The sequence below is a fragment of the Tribolium madens genome, unplaced genomic scaffold (assembly GCF_015345945.1).
Source record: "Tribolium madens isolate multiple individuals breed KSU strain unplaced genomic scaffold, Tmad_KSU_1.1 Scaffold_1;HRSCAF=32;Tcas5.2_LG8, whole genome shotgun sequence".
NCBI classification, from domain to species: Eukaryota; Metazoa; Arthropoda; class Insecta; order Coleoptera; family Tenebrionidae; genus Tribolium; species Tribolium madens.
The window spans coordinates 8,589,570-8,605,485 of NW_025400984.1; the positions used below are offsets into that span (position 1 = coordinate 8,589,570).

Genomic DNA, 15,916 nt, shown 5'->3' on the forward strand with positions numbered 1-15,916 from the left:
AGAATTTTTTATTTCTTAAAATGTTTGTATATTTAAATATTCTCTTTTCTTTTTTTGTATTTATTGTACTGAAAATTTACTTAATACATAAATAATATACAGGGTGAGTCTTAATTTATACGCATAAACTTAAGGAATGATGAGTTGTTGCCAAAAATAACGAATCGTGAAAAAAAAAGTTTTTTAGTTACTGAGATATTGCGTCATAAAAACACTATTCAATCTTTAAATTTTAAATAATAGCAATAAGATTATCATTATTTTGACCAAGCTTGGTATAGTGGTAGATCTGATCTTCCTTAATTTGACATTTCTTAGTAACAATGAAAAAAAATGAGTAAAATGCAAAATAAGTTAAATAAAAGTTGTATTTCCATAAAGAGAAAAAAAGTTTATTTTGCATTTTACTCATTGATCATAACTTTTTTTCATTGTCACCATCGAATGTCGAATTAAGAAGGTCGATACCAAGCTTGGTCAAAATAATGATAATCTTGGTATTAATTTAGCCTTTGTAAAAAAGATTTAATAGAAGATTGCCATTTGAAAAAATAAAAAATTTTGGAGAACTCAAAAACAAACAAAAAATTTGGAAAATTTTATTCTTGAGAATGGTTGCATTTTTATAGTACTTTATCAATTTATCAAAAAATAAATATGTACATATGTAGTTCAATAAAAAACGTTTGGTTTCACACTTTCTGTTCACTTGGTATAAATTATAAAAATAATGGTTTATTTAAGTTCACTCTTGATAGCTAAGTAAATAAAAAATAGAAAAATGAAACAAAAAAAAAATAAAAAAATGACAGAGAAACAGTAACATAATGCGTGGAAACTAATAAGTAAAAAAAATTAAAATAAATAGAAAAAATGAAACAAATATGAATAAACATAAATAATGCACTAAATGTAATAAAAAGTGAAGATGGAAAGAAAACAAAAAAAAGTACCTAATAAATAATTAAAAAATAAATTAGAAATAGAACATTCAATATTTCCAGGTAATAAAATGATTCAGATTTTGCATATTGTTTCAAGTTGCAAAAAACAGCTTACGCAAGCAAAACTGGTCGTGAAAGAGAAATAAATTGTTTTTTTCTCAATGCCATCGTTCCGTCCATAGATCGTCGATTTTAATTCCCAGACATTTGCCACAATGATAACAATATTTACGATAAGACACACAAACACGCGTTTAGTTACAATTTGTGGTGATTTAACAGGAAATTAAAATTCTTCTACTCTGACCCCAAATCTGATTCACTGAAGAAACCTCCAGGTGCAATCAATTATCACAATGAATCATATCCAACACATAGACAAAGATTGTTTTGAAATTTCCGCGAATCGTAACGGTCAAGTCAACGAACTTTTATATTATTTTTGTCATCTTACCTTGAGATTTTTCGATAAAAGTTGTAGAATTCCCCTATCGTTAATCCCTTGTCCTGAGGGCACCACATAGGTGTAAATCGTCTCAATCATCCCTTTAATCGAACTCTGATCATGCGAGACTACACTACTTGCATAATCCTTCAAAGTCGCCTTTTCTAAATCATCCCTATGTTTGACATATTTCTGCATTGTATGGAAGGAATTCCCGACCATGTCGTGGTAGTTTAGGAGGTCGTTGAGTCGCAATTCGAACCGGATTCGCTCTGGAAGATTATTCAACATCATCGAGATCGTATTCGTACCAACGGCGTCCACTTGGGCACTCAATTGACTCAATCGTGTGTTGATGAGGTCGATTTTTGAGAAGAGTTTCCTTTCGGTTTTGTCGAGAAGTGGAAATGGAACCTCGGAGTATTCGACACGACCCTCGATTATGTTCCATGCTTTGGCGATGCCGATCACTATGTCTTTGGCGACGCCGATGATGTCGAGAGCGTCGCCGATAAGGCCGGCAGGGGACGTCGCCGGAACGAGGAGGAAAGTGAAGAGAAATGCAAAGTGGAGACGCATCGCGGGTGATAATTCTTGCACATATGGTGGACTCGAGGGGCCCCACTCCACTGGATGGATAGCAGATGGGTGGGCTCGAGACTCGAGAGGATTTCAGTGGGGGACATGTAAATTGGTGGTTGCCTAAGCTGTTATGTTCTCTCTCTTTTTATCAAATGAAATTGATTATCGATGCATCCTTGTCTTCCTTTCGTAGTTAAATTAATACATTTTTTTTTATTTTTTTTTATTTTTGGACGTTACTAAATTTTGTAGTCAAAATTAATAATAAACAGATTATAAAGTGATGAAAAGTAAGGATGAAAGATATGAATTGGTGGTTGCTTATCTAGACAATCTCTATCTGTTATGATTTTTCTCTCTTTGTCAAATGACATTCCATATCGGTGCATCTTTGTCTCTCTTTCATAATCATCGATTTTCAAATAAAAGTTTGTTTTTTCTATTTTTTTTTAATTTTGGAAGTCTTATCAAATTTTATAGTCAAAACAATAAACAAAAAGTGGGGATAAAATACATGCATTGGTAGTTGCCCACAATCTCTTGTTATATTCTCTCTCTTTTTGTCAAATGATCTTGCATATCGGAGCATCCTTGTCTCCCGTTCGTAATCATATTAATACAAATTTTAAAAATTTAGCTTTTCCATTTTTTTATTTTTTGTAAATTTATTTATTTTGTACTGAATGTTAAAGAGTGCTTTTATCACCTAATATCAGTAGGTAAAGTAGTCTTTTATCGTCTAGTGAAATAAAGTAATTTTTATCTACTGTTTATATTCCACTTTAACCAAGAAATTCTGTTAGGTGAGTACAAAATATAAAATATTATACACGACGATAAAGATTGTTTATCTACTCGTGAAAAAGTCTACTCGTGACTTCGTCACTCGTAAACTTAATCTTTTCCCTCGTAGATAAACAATTTCTTTATCGTCTTGTATAATGAATAACTATTATTAAATTAAAGACTTAAACTTCCTCATTAAAAAACATCAGATTAACCTCACCTCTAATTCTTCTACTTTTATAAAAACTGTTAAAACAACAAATGGGTTTATTTCATGTTGAAATACTATCGGTAGTAGAGCAAATTTCAACATTTTTGTTTGTTTTGTTTCTTTGTTATTTTAACAAATATTTCATATTGTAAAGTAACACGGTAGAGAAAATTTTTATATCTTCACACAACTCCGCTATAAAAATAAAATCTTCTCTACCTTATGATATAATATACTATTTATTAATAATAATTTCAACAGGATACGTATACATACTTGTATTTAGATTACGATTTTGTTATTTCTGCATTAAATATAAAAAACTGGATTTTCAGTAGTGGTACAATAAAGTTTTTTATCAATAGTTTATATTGTAAGTTCATTGATAATCTTTATCTGTCATATTCTCTCTTTTTTGGTTAAATGATATTGCATATCGGTGCAGCCTAGTCTTCCTTTTGTAATCATATTAATACAAATTTAAAAAATTTTGCTTTTTGAATTTTTTTATTTTTTGTTAATTTTTTTATAAAATTAAAGACTTAAACTTTCTCATTAAAAAACATCACAATAACCTCACCTCTAATTCTTCTACTTTTATCAAAACTGTTAAAACAACAAAAGGGTTTATTTCATGTTGAAATACTACCGGTAGTAGAGCAAATTTCAACATTTTTTTCCATTTCTTTTCGTTATTATTTTAACAAATATTTCATATTGTAAAGTTACACGGTAGAGAAAAATCTTATATCCTCGCATTTATTATTTATTATTTAAACAACTCCGCTATAAAAAAAACTTTTTATGATATAATATTCTATTTATTAATAATAATTTCAACAGGATACGTATACATACTTGTATTTAGATTACGATTTTTTTTATTTCTGCATTAAATATCAAAAACTGGGCTTTCAGTAGTGGTACACTAAAGTTTTTTATCAATAGTTTATATTGTAAGTTCATTGATAATCTTTATCTGTTATGTTCTCTCTCTTTTTGTCAACTGATATTGCATATCCCTGCATCCTTGTCTTCCTTTCGAAATCCTATTAAACATATTTCAAATAAAAGTTTTTTATTTTTGTTGTTTATTAAATTTGTAGTCAATAAACAGGATCAGTAATACTGATAACTGATGAAACACTGATAAATCACAATTGTCGTAACCGGGTATTGATAAGATTGGAATAATTTTCACTCCTTCTATTCTAAAAATCAGGCCAACTTGACTTTTCGCAATTACAAAACAAAGGAAAAAACAAATCATTTATTTTTATAACACAACAACAACACAGATACTGTTATCTTATCATCAAATCAGTTTCGTAATCGTCCATTTGGCTTATTTTTTATCAGTAAATGTTGGCTAAAGTCATAGGTGAATATTTTGGGGGCTATAAACCCTCCTGAGCCTTTGCGTCCTCTATGTAAAAGCCCAACCCCGGAAAGTGGTACCGGATTTTTGCTATAGACTTGTTGAGCGTCAAAAAATGGTACCGTGGTTTGAGCTGCATCTTTATACAAATCTGTATTTGTAAAATCGATATATTTTCCGGTTGCGATTAAATTGTGAGGTTCTGTCGTCCGGGTGGGAATATCCGGTGATGATAATTTAACTTCTTGTCCGAATCTGGAATTAGACATTTTTGATTGGGGGAAAGTTAGAGATTGGAGCGTTACTTGTGTCGCAGTTTGAGGTTCGGTGTTCCCTCAAAAATACTCCAGATTTCCGGGTTGGGATGAAGTTTTCCGGTTGTGAAATTAAAGGGTGTTGTTAGTGCTTCTAGATCTAGACGTGCACCAACTCGTCTAAATCTGACTCCGGTTATAACCGATCCTTTTTGCGCCATTAATTCACTAAGTTCGATGCTTCTTTGTTCCCAAGTGATAATATGGTAGTCTTGACCTTCATGAATATATCGATCAGTTGTTTTGTAATCTTCCGGGGGGACCCAGTGGACGGAATCCGGGGCGATTTTTCCTCCTTCCAGGAGTTTACCTTCCTGGATTTGCAAATGGATGATTTTGTTGTGTTTCACAAACCTCAAACCTGTGACAACTCTGAAATTTAACTTATCATTAGTTTTTTTTTTTTTTTAATTTTTTCACCTGTTATCAGTCAAATTTGCCATACTGAGCCTTAAATTAATGTATCTGTCTGAATAATATTTCGGTCCTTCGTCACACAAACAAAAACAATAAGAACATCGCCAAATCACCCAATCAATATATGTGGACAAATCGGTTTTGTAACCTTGGCAAACCTGTTTTTCCCCTAAAACTTGCCCATTTCCCAATTCTACATACTGATACCTTCTGTTATGTTTATTCATTGACTAAAATTATCATTTTAGTATGGAAAAATCAATTTGTGGTACTTACATTCGAACAAACTCTCATTGAAGAATCGAGATATTGACAATTGACAATTTTCGAACATGATGGCTCTTTTTTGCACCAATTATTGTCACGACATTTTTGCGTTTTTGTCATTTTGTAAACATCACATTCGTCACGACATTTTCCTTGAGGGTCGAGATTGACTTTATTGAGGATAAAACCGTGAAGAAAATTTCTTATTTGCACATAAGTTTCACCTAAAAATAGTTGTCATTTTTTTTAAAATATTTTTTTTTAATTGTACCTTCGACGTGTTGGTCGGGATCACATCTCCAAATTTCTCGTGATGAACTCCTCATGTGTTTACTAATTTTGTTAATTAGAGAATTTTGTCGTCGAAAATATTCATTCTGGGCGAGATGGCTTTCTTTAGTGAAATTACCTTTAAAAAATGATAACAATTAATAAGTAGTAAATCCAAAAAAAAGTTTGGTACCTTGTCGATACAGTTTTTTAATAGTGTAAGCTGTTCGTTCTAGATAAAAAGTCTTGAAATTGATTAAAAGAATTTCGATTAGAAATTTGTGGAGAACGTCTTGCGATGATTGGCCTTCCGTACAAAAAAGATTTCCTTTGGGCTGTTTTAAGAATTATTTTTGGTGTTTTTTTTTTTTCTAAATCACTCACCTCGAATTGTTTTTGAAACTGTTTTAAAAAGTCGTCTCTAATTACATGCTCGTAGATTGCTTCCATTAAAAAACGAACTGAATTTGGATTGTTTGATATAACATTATCACAAATGTTGGTAATCGTGGAAGATTCATATTCATCAAAATCTCTCACGTACTTTTCCATTTTATCATAATAATTCATAATAAAACTTTGTTTATTACGAATGTCATTCAAATTCAGTTCTAAACGTATCACTTGTGGGAGATTAATCAACATCTTATTAATCGTATTAAGGTTTTGCTCTTGAATCAAATCGAATTAAAATTATTGTCTATTTACAAAATTTGATACATACCAAAACCATATAGTCTGTCATCGAGTTGTTTAATCCTAAGATTGACGTTGTCCAATATTTCAAACAATTTTTCCTCTTTGGTCTTATATGGCAAGTCAATTAAGTCTGCTTTATCGTTGACTGTGTTAAAAGTTTCGTATAAATTTCTCAATAGTTCGAGAAATTCGGCTGTTATTTCAATGGTTGTAAGTACGAAAGGTTTTGTCGGCTGAAATAACAAAACAAGAATCGCGAAAGATGTCAAAAAACGACACATTTTAAATAATAGTGAATTTCAAACTGCGAGAAGCTAAAATTGAAGCGTTTTATCTACGATTTGATATAATTATTATCAGTTGACTATCAAATTTATCATTAAGCAGGGGGTTTACGCGTGGCTGTATTTTTTCTAGACAAGAGTGTTGTAATTAATAAAAAAGTTAAAATCTAATTAATACAAACGTCCCATATTAAAAAAAAGTTATCTAAAATAGTTAAAATCATTACAGAATGAAGAAATGAATAAATTAAACGTGAAAATGAGACATTTTTTTGACAAAATATTTGCGAATCATATAGTTTGAGTTTTACACGGGGGCGAACGGCTTTGCGGCGTGCAAAAATCTCAACAAAACATTTTCGAATCCGATACCGTATTTAATAAAAACAATAAAATACTGTAAAAATTGTTTAATTAACACAACTACAAATGTTGGCTGAAGTCATAGGTGAATATTTTGGGGGCTATAAACCCGCCGGAACCTCCTCGTCCCTTGTGAAAAAGCCCAACCCCGGAAAGTGGTACCGGATGTTTGCTATAAACTTGCTGAGAGTCGAAAAATGGTACCGTGGTTTGTGCTGCATCTTTATAAAAATCCGTATTTGTAAATTGAATATATTTTCCGGTTGTGAAACGATTGGAAGGTGCCGTCATTCGAGTGGGAACATCCGGTGACGATAATTTGATTTCATTTCCAAATCTGAAATTTTTGAACAAAATTTAACAATTTTTTTGAGATTATCATTTACTTGTGTCTTAGACCGATATTTGGAGCTTCTTCGAAAATACTCGATTTATCCGGATTTTGTTTTAGTTTTCCTGTTGCGAAATTGAAAGGTGTCGTCATGATTTCAAGTTCGAGTCGAGTACCGATTTTTTTAAATCTGACACCTGTTACAACCGAACCGTTTTGTGCCATAATTTCGGTTAATTCCATGCTTCTTTTTTCCCAAGTGATAACATGGTAGTCTTGACCTTCATGAATATATCGATCAGTTATTTTGTAATCTTCCGGGGGGACCCATTGGACGGAATCCGGGGCGATTTTTCCCCCTTCCAGGAGTTTACCTTCCTGGATTTGCAAATGTATGATTTTGTTGTGTTTCACAAACTTTAAACCTGTGACAACTCTGAAATTTAACTTATCACTAGTTTAAAAAAAAAAAATTCACCTGTTATCACTTATGTTTGACATACTGAGCCGTAAATTGATATATCTGTCTGAAAAATATTTCGGCCCTTCGTCACACAAACAGAAGCAATATGAACATTCCCAAACCAACCAGTTTCTATACGTTTCTAAATAAGTTATTTCACCATTGCATATTTTTTTCTCCCCGAAAGTTATTCTGTTACCAAATTCTATGTATTCATATCGTCGGTTGTGTTTTGTCATAATCTAAAGAGAAATTTTTTATAACAAAAAGTCTCATTTATTGTTTTTTTACACTGGAACACACAGTCATCGAAGAATCAATATATTGGCAGTCGATAATTTTAGGACAAGTGACCTGTTTTTCACACCAATTATTCTTTTTGCAATCTTTTGATTTTACCATTTTGAAACTATCGCATTCCTCGCGGCATTGTCCCAGAGAATCTAAATTTGCTTTATTGAGGATAAAACCATGGAGGAAATTGGTAATTTCGACAAAAGTTTCGTCTAAAAAAAACATTAAAAAATATTTCTACCAAAAATTTTGTGAATTACTTTTGATATGTTTGGAAGGGTCACATCTCCACAATTCTCTTGATGCCTCCCTCATGTTTTGTTTAAAAATCTTTGTGATGTTGTAAGACCTTGATAAAAATTCGTTATAACTGAATTCAACCTCTTTGGTGTAATTCCCTTCAAGAAAGGATTATTTTTGATTTTTGCTTTGATTTTTTTACCTTGATCGTGGTGTTTTTTGATAATATAAGCCGATTGTTCAAGAACATAACTCTTGAAATTTGTGATTAGAATTTCGTTTAAAAATCGATGAATTGCCTCTTGTTGCGAGTAATTTTCGTTGCAGAAAAGCCTCGTTTTGGGCTATTTGAAACAAGTCAATTTTTTTCATTGTTTTTTACACTTACCTTAAATTGTTTTTGAAATACTTTCAAGAAATCGGCTCTAATAACATTTTTGTAGATTGCTTCCATTAAAAACCGAACTGAATTTAAGCTATTGGATACAGCGCTTTCACAAAATTTAATTAAAGTTGATTTTTTAAATTCGTCGAAATCTCTTACATATTGTTCCAAAAGAAAGAAGTAATAGTCGATGAAGCTTTTTTTGTTTTGGATGTCGTGCGAATTTAATTCTTGTCGCACCTCTTGTGGCAATTTATTTAATAATTTAATAATCGTATTGTGGCTTTTATCTTCAATAATTTTAATCGAAATTTATTAATTTAGGCAATGTTAAAACATACCAAGTCGTTGTTCCATTATTTTTATACCAAAATTGATTCTATCTAATGCCAGGAATAATTTTTCCTCTCTTCTTTTTGTGTCGAATCTTTCGAAATCATAATCTAATTTGGCGAAAATTTCCGACAAGTTTTGTACAATTTCGTCAAATTTCTTTGTTAATTCGGAAACACTCAACGTATTTACAACAACACTAACATGGATTAAAATTATTAAAGTTGCAAAAGTGTAGACAAACATTTTCACTACATGTAATCAAACTGTGAAACTCAAGTTGAATTCCCTTTATCAGTTTAAAGAGGAGAGATAACGGCTATTGCAAATACTGTGTTTACCTGTTTCCGCATTTTGAGTCTTTTATTAATACACAAAAAAGAATTGAATTTTATTGTCAAGGAATACGAAATCACAAACGTTCAAAATAGTTATTTGTATTATAAGGGAGGAAAGTGATTTTTTTCTTCCCACAAATGAAACTACCCAAGGAGGAAAAGACTGTTTTCTCCAGTGTAATTTATATAGGGTGTTAAAAAAAGATGGTAAAATATCTCAGGAGGTAATAGTATGGACCAAAATAAACAAAAAAAAAAATAATACCTATGGGTCCAAAATGTAACGGTTTCGGAGATATTGAAAATTCGTTTTTTGAAACATATTCACACAGAAAAGAGAAGCTTCTAGTAAAAAATTTAACCGTTACTTTGTGGACCTATGTTTAATAAAACTGTTTTGTTTATTTTAGTTCCGAGTATTACCTTCTTAAATATTTTACAATCTTTTTTTTTAACACCCTGTATAATTTTTCCTACGATTCATTAAGAAAAAGTTTAAAACTAACAATTTCTTTTGATATCTCAGTTTCGCCATTATTTTTTTTTATTTATTACTTCCCTGAGAGGTTACATATACAGGATGCAAAGAACTTGCGCCCTCGAGAAGAAAATGTTCTATCTATAAAAATTTCGAAGTTATGAGAGTTTAAATTTTGCACAGATAGAATTTTTTTTTTAATTTTTCCCATATTCCTGGAATTTTAACTTACTTGAAATTTTTCTCTGGGGCGCGAGTTCTGACACATCCTGTATTTTTATTGTAATTTTATTTATTGTACTTTTCTCAACCGTTTTCAGTCTTCAACTGTGGAGAAAATTAAATAATAATAATAAGAAACAAATATAAAAAATATTTCAGTCATTATTTAAGATTAGAAAAATTGTAGTATTAAACTCTCCTTCGGCTCGTATCGTAAATGGCTAACTTTCTCACTCGTTGAATAATATACTATTATTTGCTTTCAGGTGGCGTTTTACGAGATTTTGAACGATTTGTGGGTGCGAAACGGCCTCCAAATCAAGGGCCAAGCCATGACTTACATTCAAGGAAATTTCTGTAATTCGATGGTGGACGCCGATTTGTACCTCCTCCAAATCGCATGTACTCGAATGAATTACAACGACTTCATCTCTCTAATAATCGACAAGTAAGTTTACACAATTACTGAAAACCGTTCTGAAAAACTGAATTTTTCAGATTTCACGTGACCGAGTCTCTGAGTCTTGCAGAACGACCCCCACAAAATCCCTATCTTAAACCTGAACACAACAATCGATTGTTGGAGAGTTTCTTGACGTTTTTAGCCACTCTTGTGACAGTCCGGACAAATATTGGTGAGTTTTTGGGTGTTTTGAGTTTTTTCTGATAATATTTTCCAGGATTGTCTGAAACTGAATTGAATCGTCTCGAAATGGCAACACTGCTATGTATGACCGACCGAACGCATTCGCAACTCATGGAACTCATGCCGGAACGTTGCGGTACGTCTCAAACACGCGATTTTGAGACGCTTTTAGCCGAATTGGCCGATTATAAACCGCCGATTTTGGACCCAAGCGGTGGAAATTTACAACAGGGGATGTACTCAGCGAAACCACACGTTTGGGAGAATTTATACGATCCAATTCACGTGTTGTTACGTGCCGTACATCGACGTGATTTCCATACGTCGATGGATCGTTACACGGATTAGTAAGTTGGCTATGAGAAAAACAAATGACATTTTTGTTAATCAATTGTTTTAGTGTCAAAGATGCAAATAAGTTGAAAAGTGGAATAAGTCCGTGGTTACCGTTCCGTGCCCCCACTTGTTGTTCCAAAGCCTACGATGATCCGAGACTGATTCTGAAATCTAGGGTCTTCCATGCCATTATTTTGGTTATTTTACAAAAGGCCGTTCGGGGACAAATACCCGAAGATGTGACCGCTTTAATTATTTTTCTCTTGGATCAAGCTGTAACCATCAGTGAGCGAAAAGACGGCCAGGTAATAATAATAATAATAATAATAATAATAATAGTGACAATATTTAATAACAAAATTTCGTAGGCGGAGCCAAAACTGTTCCACCAATCAAAGCCGTTGAACGACATGAATTTCGACAATTGGTACTCCTCTGATTGCATCTTTGAAAACTTGGCCACTCCTATCTCCAAGATTGTCCTCACCCCTGAGCCAGAAGTCTCACCCATGACCTACAGTTCTGACAGTGACATCGAGTGGGAAAACTCGGAAGTTGATACGGAAATGTCTGATGTCAATCCGGATGGGAATAACATTTTGATGCTTCAAGATTCGACAGGTTGGGACCAATCCGGTACCGATTTAATGGTGTTCGTCCCACAAGACTCCTCCCCCGGTTTTGAACCAGCCAATCCCGTACTAGCTCTCCCTCCGGCGACATCAATGGAGGTGGATACGATGACTGTTGCCGTGACGACACGTTCCCATTCGGAAACGTCTGTACTTCCGGCGATTACGGCCGGAAATGAAGTTGCAAGACCGTGGACCGGAAGTGAGTTGGTACCGTCAACATCGAGCGCCTCGGGTCATAGAAGGCCGTATAGGAGGCGGCCGACTTTAGAAGGGGGCGGGACAACTCCGCCCACTGTTGAATTAAACGAGAGTATAATTTCGTTGTTGTTGAAATTGCATTCGCAATTGTCGGGCGTACCGGATAGTTTTAAAGGGGAGGAGGATGAAGAAGAAGGGCGAGGTTTAATCGGAGATGGACCGTTTTTTATTGGACGTTTATTGAAGAAAATCTCGCGATTGGATGAGGGGTGTCGAAGGTGTGTCCTAGAGACGAGAATAAAACTTTGGCCGAGTCAGGAAGAGAGAGACGAAGCAAAGCGACAGAAAGAAAATCGAGAAAAGGAAGAAAGGCGAAGAAGAGCAAAAGAAAGACAACAAAAATTAATGGCGGAGTTTGCTTCAAAACAAAAACAGTTTATGGAAGCAATGGAAACGGATGATAATGTTTTGAGTGAGTAATGGGAGGAGTTTGTAGGATTTGTATTATTTGATTGGTTGTTTCAGATTCGGATGAGGAGTTGTTTGTGAGTAAGCAGGAATACGATTGTGTGATTTGTAATCAAGCCACGCCCAGTACGGAAGAGAAACCAATGGGATTGGTCGTTTGGATTCAAGCCACTAGTGTTATTGGTCATAGACGGAGACATGGTCAGTCAGTGTTGCCAACTTGTGATGATGAAAGAACATCATTGAGACGAGATGATACGTTGAGTGCCGAGTTTGATCGACGATTGGAAGAATTGAATCAATATTTTGATCCTGTAAGAATTTTATTATTTAGGGCTCTTTGTTAGTGACTTAATTTTTGCAGAAATCTTGGTACTTATCAGTGAATGTCGGATGGGATGGTGGGGTTCATGTTCAGACCTGTGGCCATCATCTTCACTTAGACTGTCTTAATTCGTATTTGCAGACTTTGAGATCGCAACAACGGTAGGTGGCGCTGCTCTTTGACGATTAATTTAGATGTTTATATTTTCAGTGGTGAGTATTTTTGTCCACTTTGTCGCCAATTGGCCAACTCGGTCTTGCCCCTCGCTCCCCAATTGGGCGATTGTGCCCAAATGGTCCGCTCGAATCCTTCCAGTATGTCGCAAATTCTGGACGAATTGAGTGATTTTTTGCGTGAAAATGACCAAAAACCTGTAAGTTTTCTTGGCAAACAAAGTGATAATTAGTAAATTTGACACTTGTAGAGTAATACAAGTATGGCAGAAGCGATAGGAAAAATAATGGAAGTTATGACAAGTAGTACACAATTGAAACCGATGCTTAGATCGAAAAGTGATCGTCCTATACCTCAAAGTCTCTTCCTATTCGTCACATCAATCGCTCGGACCAATCTCGAGACGGAATTGAGTCAAAGAGGCGGTACTTTAGTCATGTCACGTGACCCACCTAATCCCCTCCTACCGAAACGCGATTGTATAGTTCCTCTACTTCATGTACTTTCGGTGCACGCTCGTGTGGCTCGTGTGTTGGCCATGTGGCCGGCGTGGATGACTTTTCAGCAGCTTTGTGGGTTGCCCCCTAAACCCCCAAGTGATACGGCACTGGCGCCGGTCGAAAACGAGGTTCCGCTACTGCTCAGGGACCCCGTGGCGCTTCTGTTACAGTTTATCCTCCTTTTACCGCTGCATCTAGATCAAAGTAGGTGTTTAAGAAATAAATGAAAAAAATACTTAAATTATTGATGTTTCAGATTATTTCATAACGACAGTCCAGATGGTTTATAATTTGCTGTATTACCAAGTGGTGGTGCAGATTTCTTGTGGTTTATCAGGGGCCGAACGTGCCCGAGCCACGGCGGGGGCTAACGAGGGCAAAATATGTACTTTAACCGATGCTTTAGCCCTCATAAATCGGTGTTTGGGGCACACTGCTTTGTATATGGAGGATGATGATGATGATTGTAGTGAAAAACCCCAAGTCAATATGGTGGCTCTTGAGCTTCAAGTGCAAAAATTATGTTTGCCTTATTTACGAATCGCTTCACTTCTCAAGTATCACATTTATCAACAACCTTTGCCCGATGTAAGGGCCCCCGAGACCGAATTTGTTTGTTTAGTGCATTATCTCGAATTGGTTACTGAACAAGTCACGTGGGATTGCAACGCTGCAGCTGCGTTAAATTGGCCAATAGAAACGCAGATGTATGCAGCGTCGCCACAGTCGTGGTGTAATCAATATGCGGTTTTCGTTGCTAAAAGTCAGATAGCAGCACGGTCGTTCCTTGTTGATCAACACATCACGTGGCATCCGCCACGCCTACTTAAACTGCCACGCGAATATGAGAAAATTTTTACTGTGAGTCGCACGAGTTGCATATTTGTTTTTCCTAATTATTTTTTTTTTTTGTAGTATTACCATAAGAGACCGTGTAGTCAATGTCAGTCTGTCCCGCAAGAAACCGGTATTTGTTTAATGTGTGGCACTATTGTTTGTTTGAAACAGTTGTGTTGCAAACAACAGAATATTTGCGAGGCGACTGCGCATGCGTCGGAGTGTGGGGCCGGCACTGGGGTGTTTCTGGTGGTTACATCGACTTATATTATTGTCATAAGGAGGCACAAGGCGTGTCTTTGGGGCTCGTTGTATTTGGATGATTTTGAGGAGGAGGATAGAGATTTGAAGTGAGTTGTGGTTTTTTGTGTTTGAGGTTACAGTTTTGGGTTTCAGGCGCGGGAAACCGTTGTATTTGAGTAAGGAAAGGTACCAACTGTTGGAGCAACAATGGCTGGCCCACCGGTTTGACCACATCGAAAAAACGTGGATACAGCACGGAAATGCTCTTTAATTGTATATTTACGAATTGTGATAATGATAAATGATGTCTTTTTCGAATGTTATGCATATTTTCGTGGTGTTTACTTTTATTCTAGTCTATTTGGTAGGTTGACTAACACAGGGCCTAATTCTTTTTCTTGTTGGGACAGTTCATCAAGATTGATTCAAAATGTAAATATAGAATTACGATAGTATTGTTCACATTAGTGTGGAAGTACTGTATGGCTTGTGATAATCACGTAGGTTTAAGTTGCGATGTGGGTCAGTTCTAATACGTCCATGTCAGTGTCTTCAAATGTGAATTTGTTCATAATAATAATTTATTGAGGTTATTCGCCACGAAAACGTCGCTTGTCTAATTTGAAAATATCTGTAAATGATAAATAAATAACCTTGTACATTGTAGTTTCCTTCACTCACAAAAATTAGTCTTTGCCTCTCCCGAAGTCGTATCCGAGACTCCTCACGCCTTGCATTACGACATTCACCGAAACCCTCACCTCTCCATGACTCAACATTTGAATCACTGAAAAAAAAATACAAAAAAGTGATTTTTTTGGATTTGGGTTAAATACAGTGATTTCCGGCGGTGGTTGCGAGCATTTTCGGTTGCAACAACTCGGGTTGGTACCCGAAAAGCGCCCCCATGTGCCCCAAAAGCGAGCTGGCTTGGGGCTTGGACAAAGCGACGTCCACGCGATGGGCCCCCGGTCGCAGCGGCATGTGCGCCCGTCCGTAGCCCTCCAACTGGACCCCGCGGTACACACTGATCACAATTTGGGGCCCTGCAACCGGAAATAAACACCAAATAAACAGTAATTTTACTCACATCCGTAGATATTTGTCGATTTGAAAGTGATTTCAATCGGGAGGTTGAAAACCACTCTGGCGCCGTTTACAACAACGTTGGCGGTTTGGGAGAGGCCGGCTTCGAGCCCCCCGATTATTTTCCAGTCCGGACCTGTGACAAACTCGTATTTGCAGTGCCAGGAAGATCCCGCGGGGGCTAAAATGTCGAGTGACTCGATTTGGCCGGTTAGGGACACCAGAAATGTGCCCTCCGACATTGTGGGGGCTGTGTTTGTATTGTGGTTACTATGGTTGCCAGTTTGTCGCAGTCATGGTAACAATTGTCAAAGAAAAAAACATTTATTTTTAAAATAAAATGACAGTTGTTTTTCCAATTTTTAAAATCTGAATTAGTTTAATTATCATTTACGAAATTCAAATTTTTGCCAAAAAATCTGAA

The 15,916-nt window shown here is 35.3% G+C and overlaps 5 protein-coding genes across 6 annotated transcripts in view; 1 reads left to right on the top strand and 4 right to left on the bottom strand.

Annotated features, from left to right (window-relative positions):
* The window catches only part of LOC123004011, a 7,018-nt gene extending 5,009 nt beyond the window's left edge, over positions 1 to 2,009 (bottom strand). Inside the window, exon 1 of the mRNA XM_044397107.1 lies at positions 1,399 to 2,009. Within this exon, the coding sequence (XP_044253042.1) occupies positions 1,399 to 1,968 (570 nt within the window). The 5' untranslated portion in view covers positions 1,969 to 2,009. The remainder of the gene's footprint in view (positions 1 to 1,398) is intronic.
* LOC123004009 (E3 ubiquitin-protein ligase Ubr3) overlaps positions 1 to 15,072 on the top strand; it is a 31,558-nt gene extending 16,486 nt beyond the window's left edge. Inside the window, exons 7-18 of the mRNA XM_044397103.1 lie at positions 10,311 to 10,492; positions 10,543 to 10,679; positions 10,725 to 11,037; positions 11,091 to 11,331; positions 11,395 to 12,331; positions 12,385 to 12,641; positions 12,692 to 12,813; positions 12,863 to 13,025; positions 13,077 to 13,530; positions 13,583 to 14,187; positions 14,242 to 14,513; positions 14,560 to 15,072. Of these exons, the coding sequence (XP_044253038.1) occupies positions 10,311 to 10,492; positions 10,543 to 10,679; positions 10,725 to 11,037; positions 11,091 to 11,331; positions 11,395 to 12,331; positions 12,385 to 12,641; positions 12,692 to 12,813; positions 12,863 to 13,025; positions 13,077 to 13,530; positions 13,583 to 14,187; positions 14,242 to 14,513; positions 14,560 to 14,677 (3,801 nt within the window). The 3' untranslated portion in view covers positions 14,678 to 15,072. The remainder of the gene's footprint in view (positions 1 to 10,310; positions 10,493 to 10,542; positions 10,680 to 10,724; positions 11,038 to 11,090; positions 11,332 to 11,394; positions 12,332 to 12,384; positions 12,642 to 12,691; positions 12,814 to 12,862; positions 13,026 to 13,076; positions 13,531 to 13,582; positions 14,188 to 14,241; positions 14,514 to 14,559) is intronic.
* Positions 4,224 to 6,605, bottom strand: LOC123004012. The gene is made up of 8 exons (XM_044397109.1): positions 6,339 to 6,605; positions 5,999 to 6,285; positions 5,808 to 5,949; positions 5,616 to 5,753; positions 5,354 to 5,568; positions 5,081 to 5,307; positions 4,652 to 5,032; positions 4,224 to 4,601 (listed from the first exon to the last, which is right to left on the bottom strand). Exons 1-8 carry the CDS (start codon positions 6,592 to 6,594, stop codon positions 4,289 to 4,291), a joined length of 1,959 nt encoding a protein of 652 aa, XP_044253044.1. The 5' UTR covers positions 6,595 to 6,605; the 3' UTR covers positions 4,224 to 4,288.
* LOC123004013 lies at positions 7,021 to 9,258 on the bottom strand. Of its 2 annotated transcripts, none has more exons than XM_044397111.1 (8): positions 9,015 to 9,258; positions 8,677 to 8,963; positions 8,491 to 8,632; positions 8,309 to 8,446; positions 8,046 to 8,260; positions 7,770 to 7,996; positions 7,347 to 7,727; positions 7,021 to 7,297 (listed from the first exon to the last, which is right to left on the bottom strand). In XM_044397111.1, exons 1-8 carry the CDS (start codon positions 9,250 to 9,252, stop codon positions 7,021 to 7,023), a joined length of 1,905 nt encoding a protein of 634 aa, XP_044253046.1. In that variant the 5' UTR covers positions 9,253 to 9,258. The 2 variants fall into 2 exon arrangements, with proteins under 2 accessions (XP_044253046.1, XP_044253047.1); XM_044397112.1 differs by lacking the exon at positions 9,015 to 9,258 and having other exon boundaries at positions 8,677 to 8,779; positions 8,833 to 8,955.
* LOC123004015 (B9 domain-containing protein 1-like) lies at positions 14,164 to 15,753 on the bottom strand. The gene is made up of 4 exons (XM_044397114.1): positions 15,497 to 15,753; positions 15,243 to 15,452; positions 15,088 to 15,193; positions 14,164 to 15,037 (listed from the first exon to the last, which is right to left on the bottom strand). Exons 1-3 carry the CDS (start codon positions 15,732 to 15,734, stop codon positions 15,093 to 15,095), a joined length of 549 nt encoding a protein of 182 aa, XP_044253049.1. The 5' UTR covers positions 15,735 to 15,753; the 3' UTR covers positions 14,164 to 15,037; positions 15,088 to 15,092.
* Positions 15,754 to 15,916: the final 163 nt, after the last annotated feature.